The 20,142-nt window shown below is 47.6% G+C and overlaps 1 protein-coding gene across 5 annotated transcripts in view; it reads right to left on the minus strand.

Annotated features, from left to right (window-relative positions):
- The window catches only part of SH3PXD2A (SH3 and PX domains 2A), a 267,794-nt gene that overhangs the window by 113,465 nt on the left and 134,187 nt on the right, over positions 1–20,142 (minus strand). The window contains exon 1 of one of the 5 annotated variants that reach the window (XM_074907671.1): positions 18,490–18,548. The exons of the other annotated variants lie outside the window; for them this stretch is intronic. Coding sequence (XP_074763772.1) covers positions 18,490–18,491 — 2 coding nt within the window. The 5' untranslated portion in view covers positions 18,492–18,548. Of the gene's footprint in view, positions 1–18,489; positions 18,549–20,142 lie in introns of those variants that run through there. 5 annotated transcript variants of the gene reach the window in all.

Here is a 20,142-nt window from a genome sequence, read left to right on the forward strand (position 1 = left end):
TCCTTCAAGCTCTGCTGTGCATCCCATCCATTAGTGGTGTCTAGGGAGCTGTGCAGAGACCTACCTCATGATTAGATAAAAGCTTTTCCTTCTAAATCACTGTCTAGAAGAAACCAAGGGTCTGGAAGAGTGAACTCCATGCACATTAGAGGCCCGGCACATCCCCTGTGCTGGTTATTTATGTGTCTTTGTTTTATGCTGAAGAATGGAAGGTTTTGTAGTAGGAATAAATTCATTTATTTACCATGATAACGATGCCAAGACCCTTTTCTCAGTAAAGACACAGAAAAGGGAAAAGTGCTCCAGTTTTACCCAAGAACAAACATTTTTTAAACAATGCTGTGAAAATCTTAGAGCCTTATGTGTACCAAAACAAATCTGGGATGGTGATGAAAAGGAAGGTCAGGGTTTTTGGCCACCTCTCTTCCCCACTTCCCCCAGAGTCTGCAGGCACCTCATGCCCACCAGATCCCAGAGCTGCTCTAGCCAGCAGAGAAACAGCCCAAAATGCAAACATTATACCCTGTCCCTGATCCCTCCTTCACCTGCCTGGAGAGTCTTCAAAGGCCAGGTGAGGAATCCATGAGAGCAGCCAACCTCCCGGAGCACATGGCACAAGGACATGCAGAGAGATGGGCTGCACCATGTGCATGCCCCAGGACTGTGGGTCACCACCAGCTCCAAAGACAGACTGTTTCCCAAAGAAGACTTGAGAAATAATGGACATGACAAGAGAGCTGCAAATGTGGCTCCAGGTGCAGTTTTGTTCAATGTTTAAAGTCAGGAACATCTCCGGATGAAAACGGCCATTCAGGCTGGGAACAGACCCTACTCATAAGACCTCAGAGCATCCAGTTGCTAATACAACTGTGGCCATGTTATCTTCACAGCTGAGCACCCAGAAACTTCGGTGAGTCTCTCTCCTCAGAAGCAGGGATGCAAGAAGAAAGCTGAGTGAAGAGCTCTTGGCCCAAAGTCGCAAAGGAGGAGTGGAGGCAGGGGTTTCATTTCTCGGTCCCTCAAAGACTCAGACTCAGTTGGGCTGACCTTCATCTCATACCACAGCGTGAGGTTTAAAAATACACTTCTCCTCTTAAAAATGTGTCACAGCTCTTAGAAGCAGGAATCAGGTTGTGGGTGGGAGTAACTGCACAGTGTGTATATATATATATATACTTTTGAGCAAGTCTTTTAAATTCCACTTTACAAAAAGAAGATTTTTTAGCACTTCAGGAGTTGAACACACAGTTATTATCAGACGCTGGAAGCAGAACTGTTTTAAGAGGTAGGGGTCACATTCTACTAATTTTTAAAGGATTTTTTTTTTTTTTCAGTTCTGTTTTTTAAAAAGATAATTATTTTATAATCAGTCACAGCTTTTCATGGGTAATGTCATGCCCAATTCAGAAAATATGAACACTGAATGATTTGGCATGGGGATATGCTCAAACAAAGGAAAAGAAACTCCTTACAATTTATGATATGCTTTGATAGCTGTGATTTTAAAATGCCAGTGTTTCATTCCAGCAAATGTTACAATAACATGCACGAGACTAACGACCTGATGCCATGTCAGAGATGTTCACAGGTCAGATAAAACCACCATGTTAAACCTGCAGGATTCAGTGTTTCAAAGACAGCCTATCTGAGCTTCTCCTGGGCTTTGATCCCCGCAAGCTGTACGTCAGCACTATCCCCCCAAAAGCTGGCCTCACGCAGAGGGTTTTTCTGCTGACACACTTTCAAACCTCTGAAATGAGTCCGGGCTGTCCTACCTCCCATCTGCAGCCACTTGAACCACCCGAGCAGTTTCCTGCATTATGAGGAAGCAGCGAGAGAAGAAAACATTCAGCCCACATCAGGCTTTGCCAAACAGCTGGTGAAGAATAACCTTAGAAAAACTGGTATTTAAGCAACTGTGGAGGAGATTTGTCGATTTAAGAGGAGCAGGGTGAGATCATTAATTGCCTTCTGTTGTCTTTTGGCTGAGAGCAACCAATGGACAGCTGGATGGCCCCTCATCCCGCACTTAAACACAGTTGCAGAAATATTTGCATTTCATCATCATGTTGCATTCTTCTTCTCATAGGCCTTCTCTCAGCTCGCTCCAGGGTTTCTAAGCCTGTATCACATCCCTTCACACCTGCTGTGGTCTGTTCACATTTAACACTGAACAGAGCATGTGAGCAGTAACGAATACTTTCCTCAGCATATTTAGTATCTCCTTTGTTCAATAAAGTTTGCAATTCTTTCAGAGTTCCCCATTACTTAAAATTCTAAACCGCATAATCTGGGGAAAAACACTGGATTGTCCATAGGTAGGATGCTCTGAGAATGCGATTGCAGGAGCTCAGAGCTGTGGTAGTGAACTGTACTAACACACTGCAGCACAGACTTACGCTGGCAATGCTGCTCATGGATCAGGACACACAGGCAGGATTTCAGCAGAACCTGTGCTTCTCAGTCACTTCATTTGCTACAGAAGATGCTTAATTTCCTGGAGAATCCTGCAGCACTTGGACTCCCTCACGCTGCCAGCCCATGTTACCATTGAAGAGGCTGCACAAAGACTGTGCAGGAAGCTCTGTGTGATATGAAGGGAATTGCTGCAGTTACTTAAAATAAACTGACAAAGAAATGAGGTTTTGCTGGGAGTCTTCCACCTGTCTTTGCACAGGCATGGTTGAAATTCCTCCTTGGGTGCTGAAGAGCGGCAGCAGCACTTGTTCCAGCCCTTGGGGTGAATTGTGACCATATCCTGGGCTTAGGCAAATTGAGTTTCACCCTTTACAACCGACACTTCTCCCTCCAAAAGAGAGAGACACATGTACAGGGTGCATTTGCATGTAAATATTACACTGTGATATATTAGACACCAGAACATATGGTCTTTCTAAGGCCCACATGCTTTCAAGAACCACCTTTGATATTCATAGAATCATAGAACCATTCGGGTTGGAAAAGACTTTTAAGATCATTGAGTCCAACTGTTAACCTACCACTGCCAGGTCCACCACTGAACCATTTCCCTAAGTACCATATCTACACACCTTTTAAATACCTTCAGGGATGGTGACTCAACCACTTCCCTGGGCAGCCTGTTCCAATGCTTGACAACCTTTGGGTGAAGGCATTTTTCCTAATAGATGATCTAAACCTCCCCTGGCATAACTTGAGGCCATTTCCTCTTATCCTATCACTTGTTACTTGGGAGAAGAGATTGACACACACCTCACTACAACCTCCTTTCAGGTAGTTGTAGAGTGATAAGGTCTCCCCTGAGCCTCCTTTTCTCCAGGCTAAACAACACCAGTTCCCTCAGCTCCTCCTCTGTGTTATCTAGACCCTTCACCAGCTTTGTTCCCCTTCTTTGGACATGCTCCAGCACCACAATGTTTTTCTCATAGGGAGGGGCCCAAAACTGAACACAGTATTGGAGGTGCAGCCTCACCAGTGCAGAGTACAGGGGGACAATCACTTCCCTGCTGGCCACGCTATTTCTGATACAAGCCAGGATGCTATTGGCCTTCTTGGCCACCTGGGCACACTGATGGCTCATATTCAGTCAGCTGTTGAGAAACATCCCCAGGTCCTTTTCTGCCAGGCAGCTTTCCAGCCACTCTTCCCCAAGCCTGTAGTGTTGCATGGGGCTGATGTGACCCAAGTGCAGGACCAGAGCTGAGCTCCTTTCCCTTCTGCTTTTACATAATTCAAGGCCAAATGCATCTTTGCTTTATAAAGCATTTTACAGATCAGTTTGCCAATCCAGATGAATTTTCTGATCTGCTCTGGCTATGAAGCGACTTAGTCCCAATATGTGACTGGGAGAAGACTGTAGACCAATGAGATTAAATGGAGGTATCAGAAGAAGTTAAAGCACTAAGTTTATCGAGCAACTTCTACTGCAACACATGGTACACCCTTCCCTACTGGTACCCATGTCTGCACCCTCTCCCTGGACCCACTGCACAGTTATGTCAAGTCTGCCAAGAGATAAACACCCAGAGACACAGCGATGCTCATCTTCCTTCTGCAAGATGTTAAAGTAGCTGATGCCTTGGCAAAAGTAGGCTGCTTGGGCCTGACTGTACACCCAACTTTCACCAAAAAAGGCTTCCCACTCCTCCTCCTCTGTATTACTAAGAACATTTTCATGAAAATTTAGTGGATCATTTTGTTACGGTCCATTTACTCATCATGGCTTATTTCCTGTTCAATACTTCAGCATGACTTGCAAAATATTGCAAAATGAAGGACAGAGAGACAGGTGGAAGCTGTGCAACCCTCGAAATAGGACAGTAATCCTATTTTCCTATAAACGTCCCTCAGAAGGAGGCACATGAGGAGAGGAACACAGAAAATGGAAAGATGAGGCAAAAGGGAGACTCTGAGGTCTCCAAGGAGCAGGGGCTGACATACTGCTGCCCAACGAGGTTGGGGCACAATCACTATTTCTGCTCGAGCACTACAGCTGTGTCTGCTACCACATTTTCATCTGTCTGACAACTGGTGACAAACACACATCCGCCCTCCTGGCAGTAGATTAAATTTTCCCTGCTGTGATACATGGGCTTTTTAACTATGCATGGCTGACTCCTGCTATGACCAGCTTGCTTTGATCAATAGGTGGTAAACGCGCTTCATCCCTGTCCCTGGACACAGCCTCTTGAGTCCCTGTTGCATGTGGAGGGCACTGACCTTCACTCTCTGCCCACACAGTCCCAACAGGTTTCATCTGTTGCTGGTTTCTGCTCAGTTTCAGGCTCCTTTCTTTGACACACTGCTCCACACCTCCTTGTCTCTCCTGTGTTAATTGCTTTGGATCAGCAGACCCACAGCAGCGTGAGGGGCAGTGTTAATTTAAGTGAACACTCTTAGCCTGGCTATCCTTGGTTTTCAGACCAGATATCACTTTTCAGGCAGGTTATGGCTCACGATGAAGTCCTGGCAGCACCCAGCTGTCACGGGACAGGGGCTCAGACACATCATCATCTCCTGCATCCTCTTCCCTCTCCAGCTGGAGACAGTTGCAACATGGACAGGCCCAAGCCAGACCTATGGGGACACCAAGCTTGGGTTTAAGCCCAGACACCAAGGTTCTGCTTTATCTCTGTCTCTGAACAGAGCACAGCAAAAAGCAACTCTTGGGACACTGCAGTGACCCATTAAAATTAATGGGGTTAAATCATCCTGGTGTAAGCCACTAACTTCAAAAGAATTACACAGGGGATGAACCTGGAGCCATTATTTTTCTTCTTTGTGCCTTTCAGAAGGATGATCTACTTTCCAGACTGCTATGCTTAGCCAGACTTTCTAAACTAAACTCTCTTGTTGGTCTCTTACTCCATGCTGTCGTCTACTGTCCAAGCAGTTCCAAGAACTGCTCACCTGCTTTGGTTTTCCCCATGCAAAACAGCCCTCATACAGTTCCAACTGGCCTAATCAATTTCCTCTTTGAGGGTCAAATAAAAAAAATGTATTAAAAAAAGGAAAACCAACCCCAAAAGCAAAGTTTCATTAGAGAAACCAGGAGGGTTACATACCTACATGGCACATTTCTTCTCTACCCTAGGTTGCAGCAGCAGGTAAAGGAGCAGGTACAAGTGCAACACTTGTATCCCCCTCCCCTTAAAACTACAGTGCACAAAACCTGACCATGACTGATGTATGTCACATACAGTTTTCTGTAACTGGAAGCACTTGCTTGAGCTAAGGAAGTGCAGGAGACTGATGAGACAAGCAGAGAAACCTCACATGTAAATAAGATACAAGCTCCCAGCTACTCTGTGATCTGGAAGCCAGTCTTTCTCCTAAGGTGGCTCATTCAATAGCAGCATCAGTGGAGATGGCCTTCAACTCTTTCAGCAAGAGCTCAGTAACCTTAAAAAACATAAATCAAAAATGTTAAAATTGGCAGATGATTTGATAGGAAGAAATTGCCTTTTGGGGACTGCTTTTTGTCTGCCAAATTCACCCAGACACAGATCCACATATGGATTTCTAACCTATCCAGGTTTCAGTGGTGATTATAGCAGCGATTGCGGTATGAACCATGCTAGACATATTATTTTGGGAGAGCTGATGCATTAGAAGTAGACAATGAAAAGCTCAAGAGTGTATTTGATCCATGAGTTAACCCACCTCCATAGTTCCCAGGTATTCAGTTCTGGGGGTTTTGGCACAGGAAAAGTAGACTTGAAATTCAGCTCCTGAACTTGATTCAAACTTTGCTGAAAGTCCGGAGGTGTTCAGATCTGGGATTTTGACTAGTAGCTCCCAAAAGAGGCTGCTAATTTCTCAGGGTGAGGCAGCAGAGGATGGGAGGAACTAGTGTTATTTCACTTTGCTCTAAATGCAATGCAACCATCTGTGCAGCCGCTAAACCATGCGGCCTTGAAGGAACTACAAAGAAGTCTGAGTGTAGTCTCAGTCACTGAGAAACAGCCACTGCTGGGCTGACACAGCCTGCTGGTACTCCTCAAACCCCTGGAAGAAATGCTGCCTGACAGCTGCTTTCTATCTCCCATGCTTTGGCCCCATCATGTCCCCACTAGTGTCTTTTACAGCCGCAGTTAGACATATACCAACGATGTATCAAGATGAGTAACGGACTAAAAACAAAAATACAGGGTGATCAGGAGCTCCACAAAGCTGCTTGTAAATCTACTAAAAGTGGCATGTTTCCATAATAAACAATCTGTTATCGCATTGCTCTGTTCCTACTTAGCAGTCTGCTGAGAGAAGGGAAGAAAGAGGCCGGTTTGCAGGGTGCTGCATTTCATAGGAGACAAGCAGACAGTGTGCAATGGTCCACGCTCCCTCTGCCGGCTGCACCCGCAGCACCCAGCCAGCCCCCTTCAGCCGCTCTCGGAGGCGATGCTTCGCGCTCCCATGCAGGCCAGGCACAATTAACTCCTACCTGCACTGTGGCAACATCTGTGCAGGCACTGTCCGTGAAGTGAGACCCGCTCTGCCAGGATTTACACAGATAGGGAATAAAAGTGACGGCACCTATGTGAAAGATGCTGGGCTGTGGCTGGCACACGGCTGTGGAAAGCACTCTCCAGCTGGGACCGAGAAGACCTTGCTGTCGATTCTGTGAGAGGTGATCCATCACCGTGCACAAAGCATGCACAACGTACGTTGAGTTCAGTGGGTAGGAGGCACTCTGGGAATCAGAAGGTTTTCAATTCCATTACAGGCAACATTTTCATTTCCCTTGCCCTTTCAACCGCTTTTACCAGTATTCCTGGACAAGCAGAGCTCTGTAACCGCAAAAACCATCTGCCTTCCAAAAAGTCTGTTGGTGAAATGTATTTGGCTCAATATGCTTGATCATGCCATGGCAAAACTGGCAATACTTGAAAATACAAGTGTATACAGATACATGCAGCTGGCAGGACCAGGGATGGAGCATGCACGTATGTCCATGTATTTCATGTTCATAATATATCTACTTCCAAAGCACAGACTTGATGATGTTACCCTGTCACCAGCAGGACTTTGGAAAGTCTGAATCAGAGAGCACAGACTGAGTTACCCATCAGCCACAGGTATCGTCTACTGGGAGTTGGCCTGAGAGCTAAAATACAGACTAAGCTGTGCACAGCGAGACAAAGCAGCTCCCATAAAGCAAATCTGCAGCAGAGAGAGAATACGAATTCAGGACTTCTTAACCCTTTCCTCCCACTCATCCCATGAGTCCTGCTGCAGCCCTGTCTGATGAGGGTCCCACCATGCTGGCTACGCAGAGCCCCTGCCCACCCAACAGCGATGGCAGGCAAACCTCCATCAAACAGCCTGCTTCCTGCTAATTACATCTTGAAAGCTAATGAGCTTTAAAAGGCTAATTCCAGACTTATTTTTCCTATGTCACTTTTGATTTAATGGGAGCAAAACAGCTCACATCATAGTTTCTAAGGTATCAGGCAATTTAATTTCTTGCTTCTCTGCTGATCTCTGAGCAGACATAACCCTTTTGATGTGCTGCCCCATGTTTTAAAAGGATGTGACAATCATGACAGTTTAGAAATGTGCATGCAATTACAAATGCTAATATAATTAACAGTGAAAGACTCATACTTGGATCACAAACCCAGCTCTCTTCCAACTCAAGCTCTCCTCGTAGGCTTCCAAGTAAATGGGTCAGATGGCAGTACAAAACTCCAGATAAAGAAAACTAACGCTTATATGGAAAAAAAGACAAAAATATTCTTCAAAAAGCCCTGACTAGGCACTGTCAGATTGATTAAAGACAGAGGCAGCTCCCTAGCTATTGGATGGGTCAAATTTCATGTAGGGTAACTCGAGGCGGAGTTACCCTGGGGATGCAAAGGATTTGGATCAGCAGTGAACTACAAGTGGGTTTTACCCCTGTGCTGAGTGCAGCTTCAGGATTAATGCCTGTACCCCCTGCAAGGCGCTCACACACACACAGAGCAAATGATGAAAAATGCATGATCAAGTTTATTGCAAAACTCCCACCGAGAATCAAAGCTGCCGCTCCCAGCAACACTCACTGGCCCCAGCCAGCTTCACATGCTGCCTTTTTGGATTTTCTAACATGGGAAAACACATCAAAAGCCTTGAAAGGGAAAAAAGACATCTCCAGGGAACAGCACCTTAAGTGAGCAGGCAGTACTGAGAAGCAAGGGGGTTTTGTCATCACTCTGCAAATACCATGGGCACAAAACCAGCCAGTTTCCCAGAAAAGAAAGAAAACTCCAGTGGCCAAATCCAGAAACAATTAGCCCAGGCACATACCGTTTGAAGCTGGCACTGCAACAAGGGAAGCCCCTGCCACAGCCGGGAATGCTTAGCACTTCTGAGAACAAACCAGTTAGAACAAATTTAATAGATTTAAGTAACTGGGCTGAGACTGGTGCCTCTTCTCAGAAGCTTTGAGGAAATTTCTCTTCCCAGGCCTGGGGGACCACAGGCAGATGGTTCAAATCAGAATCTGGTCAGCCCACAGCACCGCAGGCTGGCTCAGCATCTCCATAGCAGGGGGCTGTTCCCAGCTTCTCCTACCTTCCCAGGTCACTGACCCACCTGCGTAGGGTAAAGATGCACCTTGCCCAGGTCCTGCAGCCCCAGCTCCTCTCCTGTGAGGAGGCACCCTGTGGCCAAGGCAGACACTGCCCAAGGGGGCTTGGCTGGGAACTGCTCTGGGCACTGCTGACTGGTGGGAGGCCATGAGAAGGGCAGAGACCCCAAGACTCCCTACAGCAGCCAGACATGGCTCTAAAACCTCAAGAGCAGTTGTTCAGGTTTTTCAGTTCATAATTGCAAATCTATTTGCCTCTTCAAGACCATTTTACCAATAGTTCATAACTCTGCGGCTTGCAAATTGCCCAGCTCTGGGTCAGATGGTTGCTTGCAAATGTAAAACATCAGAAGTTGCTTGATTAAATCAGGTTAAGGAGGTCCCAGGCCTCTCTTCCCTTCCTCCAGAAGCAGTCATTCCTTCATTTACTTGACTGCTTAAATCTTTATTCTGCACCACTCCTGCCCTTGCACTCAGTCTTCCATTTCACCCACAAATGAAGAGCAATTTTCCTTCAGAGCAGCATTTGGAGAGCTCTGATGGGAAATTTGTCTTGTTCCATCCTTCTTCAAAGGCTTTGTGGTTCCAACCTGCTCTCCACTCTGGGTTAAAAGGAGCAACGTGGACAGCTGTTTGTCTTACTGCAAGGCAGGAGTAGGGCCTGGCAGGGAGTAACCCAGCCTGGCTCAGAGCTGATGAGCTGCTGGCTGCCAGATTCCTGTAAGGACTGTACGCGGTCTGCAGATATCACTGTGCTGGGGAGGGAGGCAGGGAGGGACGGAGGGAGGGACGGATGGATGGGAAGCATACAGCACAAGCAGGAGCAGTCCCTTCCACCTAGGGAAGAGCTGTACCTGGGAAGCTCTGGAAGGAAAGACCTTCTCTGAGTTTTGCTAAGGAGCACCAGTGTGGTTAAGCAGCAGCCCCAGGGAGCCTCAGCAGATGTGGGGTGGGGTTTAATCCTTCCTGGGTCAAGCAAGCAAGCCCAGACCTGGATTAATATACAGTGTGTCAGGCTGCATATACAATGTACTGGCAATAATATTTGGATGACAGCAAGCACCCAGATTAGGTGCTGACAACTCCCTTAACAGGATCACGCATGAAATCCGGCTGTAAGAGCTGTCACTCTGACTTTCACAGCCAAAAACGCAAGCAAGCCAGTGACACCTTCCACAATGAAACCATGCTGAGTGTCCCGGCACAGCCAAAACTGAGGATGAGAAAGGCTTCCCTTTCCAAGTTGACTCTCTAGTTTAGTGGAGTGGGAGCAAGGAGAGCCTGGAGATCAGTACTGCTTCCCAGGCCTGGGGAGATGATTCAGCCCAGTACCGAGTATTAAAGACACGATTAGATAATCTTCAATCTCTTCCATATGCTTAGAAATGTCTGATCCAGGTGTGGTTCTGGAGTCGTTAGTATTAATGTCCAAGACTGCAAGTCTGCTTCTTTCCCATTCCCTCGTCACGTCTTAGATGCAACATTATTAAATACAAAAAAAATTACTATCATAAGACCAATGGAAAAAGATAGGGCTGTAACACCTAATAAGAAGCCAGGTGGAAAAGCTATTTCATATCTGTTCATAACAACATGTCACAGCTTTCCCACCGTTGTCTGGAGAATTCCTGCTCTGGGAGCCACAAGAGCCAAGAGAAAGTCAACTCTGCCAGATGAGCATGGCAAGGGGGTGAGGCAGGACGCTCCCCAGAGAGAGCAGAACACACATGCCACTGTGTCCAACATCCACACAAACCAAAGGCATTTTTTTCCCGCTCAGCTTGTGCTTTTGGCGGCACCGTAAATGCATGTAAAGCATCATTTCTCCACGACGTGGCAGTAGCTGCCTGCAGAGCCCATAACACAGGGCCTTCCCATGACCTTGTCATCAAGCGGAGATACTTACCCAGGCTGCAACAAGCCGTGCAACAAATACGGCTTTGCAAGAGGGGAGGAGAGTTCTGCAAAAAACACGAAGTGCAAACCTTCAAAATTTTAAGTTTGCGTGTCTTGTTGGTGAGGTTTTTGGGCCACGCTGATCTGCAGGTTGCCTATAAAGTGCGAGCATTGCCATTCATTTTTAAATAGAAAGTTAGATACAGGGGTGGTGAGCTATGGCTGTGGTAGGACTGTACACATTTACACGCATACACACACGCACACAAGAGCAAATTATTATTCCCTGCATCTAGTAGCTTTTGACACATAATGGACTTTCAGATGAGTTTTCTGTGAAAACCAGCCAGAAACCTTTGCCCTCTGGAGCAATGTTGAACATGGAGCATTTTGAGGACAGGGGGTGGACATGCCTGTTAACATCCCTGGCTGCCCTCCAGCACGATGAAGTGTGCTGAGAAGTCCCTCTCCTGGCTTTCTGGGAAGGGAAGAACACTGGACAGGTGAAGCCCTGCCCACCCTGCTGGGAGCCCAGTTTGCCATGCCAGCCATTGCCAGTGAAAAATGGGGTGTCAGAGTGAAATGGCCTCTCCCAGGGGAAGCTCTCTGTAAAACAGATACCACAGATGGGAGGGAGACACTAGACACCAACTCAATTTCACTGCAGTCTCAATGTGGTCTGCAAGGAGGACAGGACACACTGAAAGAGCTTGTGCAAGGCTGGGAAAATAAGCTGTTCCTTCCTTACTGGTGAGTCCTCCTGCTGGCATAAAGGGTCCAATTCAACCCTTGTCACATGGTCTCCAAGAACACAGCCTTCACACTCTTCATCTTCATGCCGCTCTTCTCATGAGTCCTCCCTGCAGCAGTACTCACGAGATCAGCCCTCTCCTGACACTGCTCCTGCACGACACCAAGGCTCACCCACACCTCAGGCTCACAAGCAGTGCCCTTGGGTGGCCCTACACTGGATCTGCTGGGAGACCAAATGAGTTGTGTCACCACTGACAAGAATAACTGTTGGAATGAGGGAACAATAAGAAAAGGCAATAGAAGAGGCAAGGTGTTCATCAAGGGGGTATCCAATGGCAGCAGCTGAGTCACATTAGATATCACAGCATTTGCCTTCAAGTGGTATCAGTTCACTAAATGTTACAGACCTTGGATTTCAGAGCCATCTTCAGTCAGCAAGGTTCAGAGAAGAGGACCTATGGACAATCCACTGCTCCTCAGGCTTGAGGAGCAGTGACGTGCAGGCAGTGTCACTACCACTTTGCCCAGGCAGCCCAGGCACTGCCACTCTCACACTGAGGTTGCTGCTACGCTGCACCTGTGGCACTATGCTCTCCTTTTAGAGCTAAGGAGCCTTTTGGGGGGTCCATCCCTAGACTAGCAACGTGGGACCATGCACTGCAGGGACTGCTCTGCCTTCAGTGGGAGCAGCACAATTCACTTTCCAGCTCCTGTGTAACCTGCCCTTCAGGCAGGGGGGATAAAGGGACACACCGTTACTCTCCCACCTGCTTCCACTTAACACCAGAGACATGAATGACGACTGAAGTGCGTTGAGACAAAATTTGGATAGGGTCAGCCCTGCGGGTTAGCCTCTGGTTTTCAGAGGAGATCAGGGTCCTGCCCAAGAAGGCAAAACCTGGCTAGTGCGCAGCAGACGGAGCCCAGGCAGGAGGTGAAGCCACTCACCATAGCACACGCAGCCCAACAAGGGCATGACAGGCATGGCTCAGTTTTCCTAAAGCAAGACCTGCAGCAGTGGGAGCTGCTCCACGGCAGCTGTGCTCCCGGTAGCCTGGTGCTAACTTGCCTCTCCCTGTCATGTGGCTTGGATAGCATTTCCCTCAGCACTGCCAAGCTGAGAGCCCTTGTATTTCCCGGGCACACAGGTAACAGCAGGCAAAGCTGTCAGGGTCACATGCTGGAGGCAGTGAGGCTCCTGTGCTGTGGGCAAGCTGCAGGGTAAGCAGGGCAGGGGGCTCAGGAAAGCGGGACGGACTCCCCTCTGGCTGCCCCCCGCAAGGGATGTTTTCTTGTGATAAGAATTGGCCCTCATGCTTGGCTCCACTACAGGAAGTTTGTTCTTGTCACCCCATTTCCCACCTCCCTCCCCTCTCCCTGCAGGTTGGCAAGATTGCAGCCCTGGGACGTGCAGAGGAAGGAGGCACGCAGGAGTAGGCTGCCCCTGCCATCCTCTTCCCAGCCGGCCCCTGCTGCCTGCAGCGGGACCCACCAGCAAAGCACTTAGAGGGGGGAAAGCCCAAGAGCAGCTCTGGTGGTTTGGTTTGCCTTGTGAGCACAAGCCTGAAGCAGGCTATTTGCAAACAAACCAACCATCTCCACTATAAGTCCTTTATTTGTTCCCTTTCCCCACCCTTCTGCCAGAGGGTTTGTCCCCTGCCCTGTGTGGGGCTGCACAAACAGCTGATTCAACATCCAGCCTGAGAGAGGAAGAGGTGGGAGCTCCAGAGCCACCCGTGCTTGACACAGGAGGACTCTGCTGGCAAAACTAGCTTCTTTCCACTTTAAAAGCTCCTCTCCAAGCACATCTCCCAGCAAAGTGGATCCGCTGCATCCCCTGATGCTCCCTCATGTCCTCTCTGTGCTGCAGAGCAGCAAATTAACATTTCCATTCCTTCTCATGTGGGCAGCCAGTGGAGAAATCCGAGCGAGGAGAAAGAAGCAGCAGGCAGAAACGAGTGGCTGGGGATGAACTTCTTCAAATGATAATAAAAGAATACATTCCTTTAGGCAGCCCAAGAGTAACTGGAAATGGCTTAAGGGAACACACCGCATGCTTGCCCTCACTCCTGCCTTTACGCAGAACTGGTGTGAGCCCAAGTGGCTGAAACAGCAGCATGTCCCTCCAGGCTTCTGGTTTCAGCATCACACGCTGAGGCTGTCTGACAGGGGGCAGAGAAAGGGAAGCCGGTGGGTTATTCCAGCAAAAAGCCCTCTCAATGCCACTCCTCCTCCACCTACTCCCCTGCTCTCAGATGTGCCTGAGACTTAAGTACGGTGCCTACGTGGCAATGCTGATAATAGGCATGGATAGATATTGCAGGTGAAAGGAAGCTGCCAACAAACTGTGACTATAATGGCACCTTCCACGCTTTTGGCAATTTCCATGCCAGAACCTCCAAGCTCTGATGGAGCCAAATAGCCAGGTGGGCTCCCAGTAAATCCTGTTATTTTCAGGGAAGTTGGGTGAATTTAGCTTACTCTCTCAATGCTACAGACAGGCAAGTCCCAGATATTTAAAATATTTAATTAGTTCAAGGTGTCCCCCAGTTCTGTGTGCTGTCACACACCCTGGGATCTATTCAGGCCTTGTATCATTTCCCATTAGCAACACACTTTTAAACACCTTTGTATAGTAGTTGATCAAGTGGCTGCAATACTCTAAAAGTGGCTGCAACACTCCAAAGCTCTGGAATTCGCTCTCCGTTTTCAAAACTACTGACTTTCCAAACCTGGGAACAATCAATCCAGTAAATGGATCTCCCTAAAACCTGTTTTCAAGTATCAGCTCCAGTAGCAAAGCCTGCTGCTGCAATCCCACGTCCTGAGTCCACCTCAGATTCAGATAACTTTCATCTCAGTCTCTCTGCTCACAGTCACCATTATTTTTTCCAGAAAAAGCAGGGTCAACCACAGGGTTTGGGAAGCAGCTGCACACAGAAGTGGAATTAGCATTGTAGCTTTTAATGGGAATAGCCTACTGAGGAGTCAGTAGGCTGAGCAAGGAGAGAGAGAAGGTTTCAGAGCTGCCGAGTCAGCACTTCGCAACACCGCTGTTTTTGTGAGTTCTGGACAGGCAGGTTCAAACCCTTCCTGCAGGTCAAAGCAGCACCAGCAACAACAGAAATGCAGCAGCAGAAAGCAGGATGAGCACCACAGCATGGTGCAAAGCTGAGTAATAAACTGTTCCACCTCTTACTTCCAAAAAAACCTAAGAAATGGTCCCCAGCGTTACTCAGCTGACATCAACAGTGTTACCACACATGGTGTCTGCCCTGTAACGTTATACAGCACCTAAGAGGTTGCTTGCTGTGCTGAACACCATGCAGCCACCCTTGCAGCAAGAACCAAGAGTTTGTTGCAGGATCTTCCTGAGTGCTGGACTCTGCTGGTGCCCTGTGGGGAGGTGGTTCACAGCCTCTCCCTGACTGCAGCCTGAGGAAAGTCCTCACAGCATGGAACAGGGAGAACTTCAGGTGCATGCTGAGTTTGGCAGGCCATTTGCATGCCACAATTATTTTCCTATAATTTCCCCAATTCAACTGGCCAGGGTCAAGTGAAGCTGTTGGCATCATGCAAGCAGTAGCCCATCACAACCAGAGTGTTAGTGCTACCCATTGCTTACATTTATCCTTCTTGTGTCTCTGTTTAACCCAAGAGATGTTACTAGCTTCAAGGTCAAAGAGAGAATTGTGCAACAGAAGAGATTTCTTCCATAAATGACCTTGCATCAAATGTATTTATGTTTTAGAGATCACAGGAAAAATATCTATATGGAGAAAAATGGTTCAAAAAGGTTCTGTCAAGCCCAACAGATGCCCTCTTTCCTTTCCTTCCTTCTTTCAGGTGTCAAAACACTTCAGTGTTGCTCAGTGTCCCCATGCTCCTGAGGAGCAGCATCTAAAACATCAACTTTCACACCCAAGTAGATTGCAGTATGTGCTGTCACTTCTTCTTCCTGCATGTGGCATCCAGCATCAGGTACCTAGCAAAAAGAATTCTCTAAATGTAGTCACAGTAGTTACCTGAGGTTTCGCTCCTATCTCAGCATAGCCAGCAGTAACCCACATTTTAATCCTCAGACTAAAGCAATGGGGAAGGAAGAGAAAATAATCCATTTTTACAGACAGAAGCACTCTAGCTCCAGCTGCGAATGCACATTTTCTCCATGTCTTTCTTTTTTAGCTATTTTTCCACTAGTGCAATATTTGAGCCAACACAGAGAGGATATCTGAATCCTAGTCTCGATAAAAAGCAGACTAAGAAGTAAGAAGCAATCAGAATAGATTTTGCAGTGTCAAATTCAGCTCCCCAGAGACAAAGGGCAACCTCACATTCCTAGTGCTTCTGGCCCTCTCCCCATTCCTCCCAGTCCCATGTCCATCTGCCTCCTCCATACCTCTCCTGTGCCTCTGTGAAGCCTTCACTATTTCAGCATGTCCCTCAGAAGAGAGCAATTTGTGATGGTATATGATATGCCAGCCCTAATGGCCAACCCAAATGAGGGCCTGTATGTCTGCTGCAAAAACACAAACCTTGTTTCTGACCCAAAACTTGCAATCTGAATAGCCAGACAGGACAGGGGTGATGGAACAGAAAGCCCAAGCTGAAGAAAGCCAGTGTTAGCAGCAAGCTCAACTACAAGCCCATTATTTTTATGGGGCCAGTGTGGTTAGTGGTGGAAGTGAGGTGACAGTGCTAGAAGGAGAGCTTGGAGCAGAAGGCTAACTGGTCAAGTGAAGGAAAGCCCACAACTGAACTGCAGGACGTTCTCTGAAGATCCCAAGGTCTTGACTTGACTGCATTTACGGCAAGAGCTGTAAAGTTAGGGCCGGCTAGAGCCTGGCTGGCTTTTCTCTGCAGTTTCTTTCCTCAATCCAGTTGGGACAGAAGAGAGCAAGGATGTGAAGCAGCAGGACCGTGGCACTCTCCCAGCAGCATGCACACTCCCTGAACACTGCTGGGGCTACGTCATGAGCGGGAGAGGTGGCCTGGGCCAGGTACCACTTTCACACTGCCATCCCTCAAACACAATGCCCGTTTCTCCCTTCTCTCACCAGCTGGAGGCTGGCTGGCTCAATCTGGCTAGCTCATGTTCCATCTCCAGGATCGAAGAGGAGCTGTAGGCTTAGAGGAGCAAGGAGTATCCTCTTTGGCATCTATCTGAAGAAGCAACACTGCCTTGGCTCTTAGATGGAGTCTGTAGTTGTTTCCTTACTTGCAGTAATGCAGGTGACTTTTGCCCCACTATGAGTCCTTAAAGGTTTCTCCTGAGTGCCACTGGCAACAGAGCAGAGCTTGCCACAGCAGCAGCACAGAGGAAATACAGCAAATATGTGCAAAATCCAGTCCTAGAGTTTCAGAAAGGGGAGATTTGCTGCAAGAAACCTGGACTGAAACCAAGAAATTGCAACTCTTTGCTTCTTATTTCCACCCTGCAACCTCAGATCAAGTGGCATTTAAAAACCGACAGAACAGGGATGAAGTCACCAACCCGGGAAAGCTCAACCAAGAAACTCATCTCCAAATGCCAGCAATGGCTGCCCCAGCTCTAATGATCCCCTTGGAGGCTCTTCTGCATCTCAGCTAAGCACAGTAATACTGCATTACATTTATTCAGACCATATGTAATACGCACAAGAGCCCATAAAAGCTTAAACAGCACAATAAACATTTGGAAAAGCACAGTGACCAGATTTATGGGGTTTGGATACCTGCCAGCATGACCCACCAGAATCAGATCCGTAAGTTTTTGTGTAAGCCCAAGACACACACAGAACACAAACACGAATGTGCTGTTATCCTTGGAAAAAAGATAAACAGCCCCCAAAGTCCATCCCCAGCACTGGAATATGACAGCCTTCCACTGTGTCTGATTGGACTTCTTTTAAATCAAGGCTATAAAGAAGGTCTTGGCAAGGAGAAATCAATGTAGCATGACAAAAATTCACCCCAGAGCAGACGGTAAAACTGAGAAAAAGGACAGACAAAAAAGACTTAGACAGTTAATTTCCATTAAAGGGGAGATGAGCCCTGCTGCAGGCAGCCTGCTTTGTCAAATTCCAAGATACTTTTATGCTAATTTTCCTCCACAGGGATAATGTGTTATCTCCTGTGCCACCTACCAGGCTGGAGGAGGGGGTGATGGCTCAACCGAAGAGGTGTGAAATGATGATGGATCCCAGGGGGTGCAAGACATTTTGTCCCAGAATCTGCAAAGACCTTGAGCTTTCATTTGTACAAAGCACTTTGGGATAGTGGGACAGCAAGGCACCGGTGGGGTGTAAAAGTTCCTCTATTTCCCAAGGTGAAGAGTTGAAAAAGTTCCAGTTTCCTGTTTTTTTGGGGCATTTTGTGGCACATTTTTTGTCCTCCTTTACACTTAATAACATTTATGGCTAAACACAGTATTTTGCATACTTAAAGCCCCTTCCAGTTCACAAAGATACCGTGCAAGCAGGATTTAGTACAGCCATGAGTATCCAGTGCTCAAGACAGAAGCCAGGAGTCCTGGCTCTGCATTTTGTGTTCTAAAGTACACCCAGGGCAGAAGCCCATCTCCAGACTTAAAGCAAAAGAAAAGAGATAAAAGAACAGCACAAGATACTGCTTTTGAGAAACCTGCCTCATTTGTTATGATAAAGGAGAGTATTACGGATTAGCTGGCAATACATGGAAGGAGTTGCCCACCTCCCACGCATAAGTTCCCAGAAAACGTTTTTACAAGTTTAAGGCGAGCTGCTACATAAAGTTATACAAAAGAAAGACTAAAGCCTGATGACAGATTTACTTACATGAGGCTCAGGACGTGAAGATGCCCTTGCTGTTAAAAAACTGGCTCAGAACTGCTCCGCTTTGCTTATTAAGCAGCAGAAAAAGGCTGTTTGTGTTTATCTGCTGCTCCAGGAGGTGGGTTGTACACTGAGAACAAAAGCTACATGCAAGGGCGCATTCTCTCACCCACTGGCACGGGCATGTTCAGGGACAGCTCTGCATAGGACAAGGTCTATCTTCAGCACCAGTGGCCCCAGAGGAGGACAGAGCAGGGGGCCTCCAGCCAGACTGCTGCACAATATGAATTGCTGGAAAGACCACACATTTGGTGACCGCAAAATCTAGTGAGAAGGCACAGAGCAGTAAAGGGTCCTGCGGGAGGAAAAGATGCATTGAAACAAGGGCCAGGATGGCGTGGGTAACAGAGCACACACCAATGGAAACTCTTAGTAGCTCCTGAGGGGGAGGTCAGGCAGTTAAAGGTCTATCCAAGGCAGATGTGCTCGTGTTAGCTCACGAGTCAACAGTGCAAGAGTTAGGGATGGGAAACAAGAAGGGACACGCAGGGAGAGAACAAAGCCAGTGGGAAGGACAATGCACTTTTGACACATCCCTCTTCCACCGGCTTGGGGTGGTAACTCGGACGTGGAAAGCTCTGCTCAAGCTCCAAACTACACAGCTGCCTGACTGCTCAAACAGCCCCAGCCAAATCTCCCTGCACAAACTGCCCCGTGGGGCTGGGGGTATCTCCAACACAAGCTACAATCAGCAAATGCTGCAGTAAGGGACACAGGACAAACAGTGGAGGAGGCAGCTGAAGCGGAGAGCAGAGACCATCAAGAGACACCCAGGGCTGACTCTGGACAAGGACTTGCAGACAGAATAATCTGACCAAGCGTCACAGGGAGCTGAGCCTGCAGCCCTGAACAGACTGATATTCCAGGAGCTGCAATAAAGTGTAGGCTCCTGAGCAATTTATTCTTCTACAGCAGACTGTGCTCCCAGTACTTACATAGATTTGGTTGATGAAGAATGAGACCCAGGGAACCATCAGCCCTCCTCCCTTCCTCCACGCTCACACTGATCCTTTCCACAACTGACATGGGGCAGAGTCCGTGCACGAAAGCAGTTGCTTCATCCACGTTACCGCTACAGCCCGTCCTGCTCTCTGTGCTGTCCTGGCATATGAAAAAGCATGGACTGGTCTTTGTGTCTCTTCCGCACAGGTATCTGCTGTTCATCTCAGGAGGGGGACTTTAGGTGAGATAATTCACCACAGTTTGGGATAGGAAGACAACAAGGTGAGGTTGATCTTGAGTTAAAGATCCCCCTTCACATGCTTACAAGGGGTGAGTCTTTGTTTGTTTGGAGGACTGGAGGGCCAGTGGCTGAAGCAGAGAATTTAAGGACATCCTGAATCCTAGTCCCACTGTAACCTAGGGCAAACTAGTCTGAAGTTTCTTTACTGCATTTTCCTCAAATATAGCATTTTCCAAAAATTGATATGGAAGTTGACCCACTCCTGCAGATACATGGAGTTTTATATCAGCAAATCAAACCACTGATGTGCTAGTGATGTTTACAGAGGCAAATAATGGAAAGTATGCTGAGAGTCACAACATGAAGCTAGAGTTCAGACCTCGTGGCTCCTGTTTCAGCCTTGGTGACCTTTC

Source organism: Athene noctua, chromosome 5 (genome assembly GCF_965140245.1).
Source record: "Athene noctua chromosome 5, bAthNoc1.hap1.1, whole genome shotgun sequence".
Taxonomy (NCBI): Eukaryota; Metazoa; Chordata; class Aves; order Strigiformes; family Strigidae; genus Athene; species Athene noctua.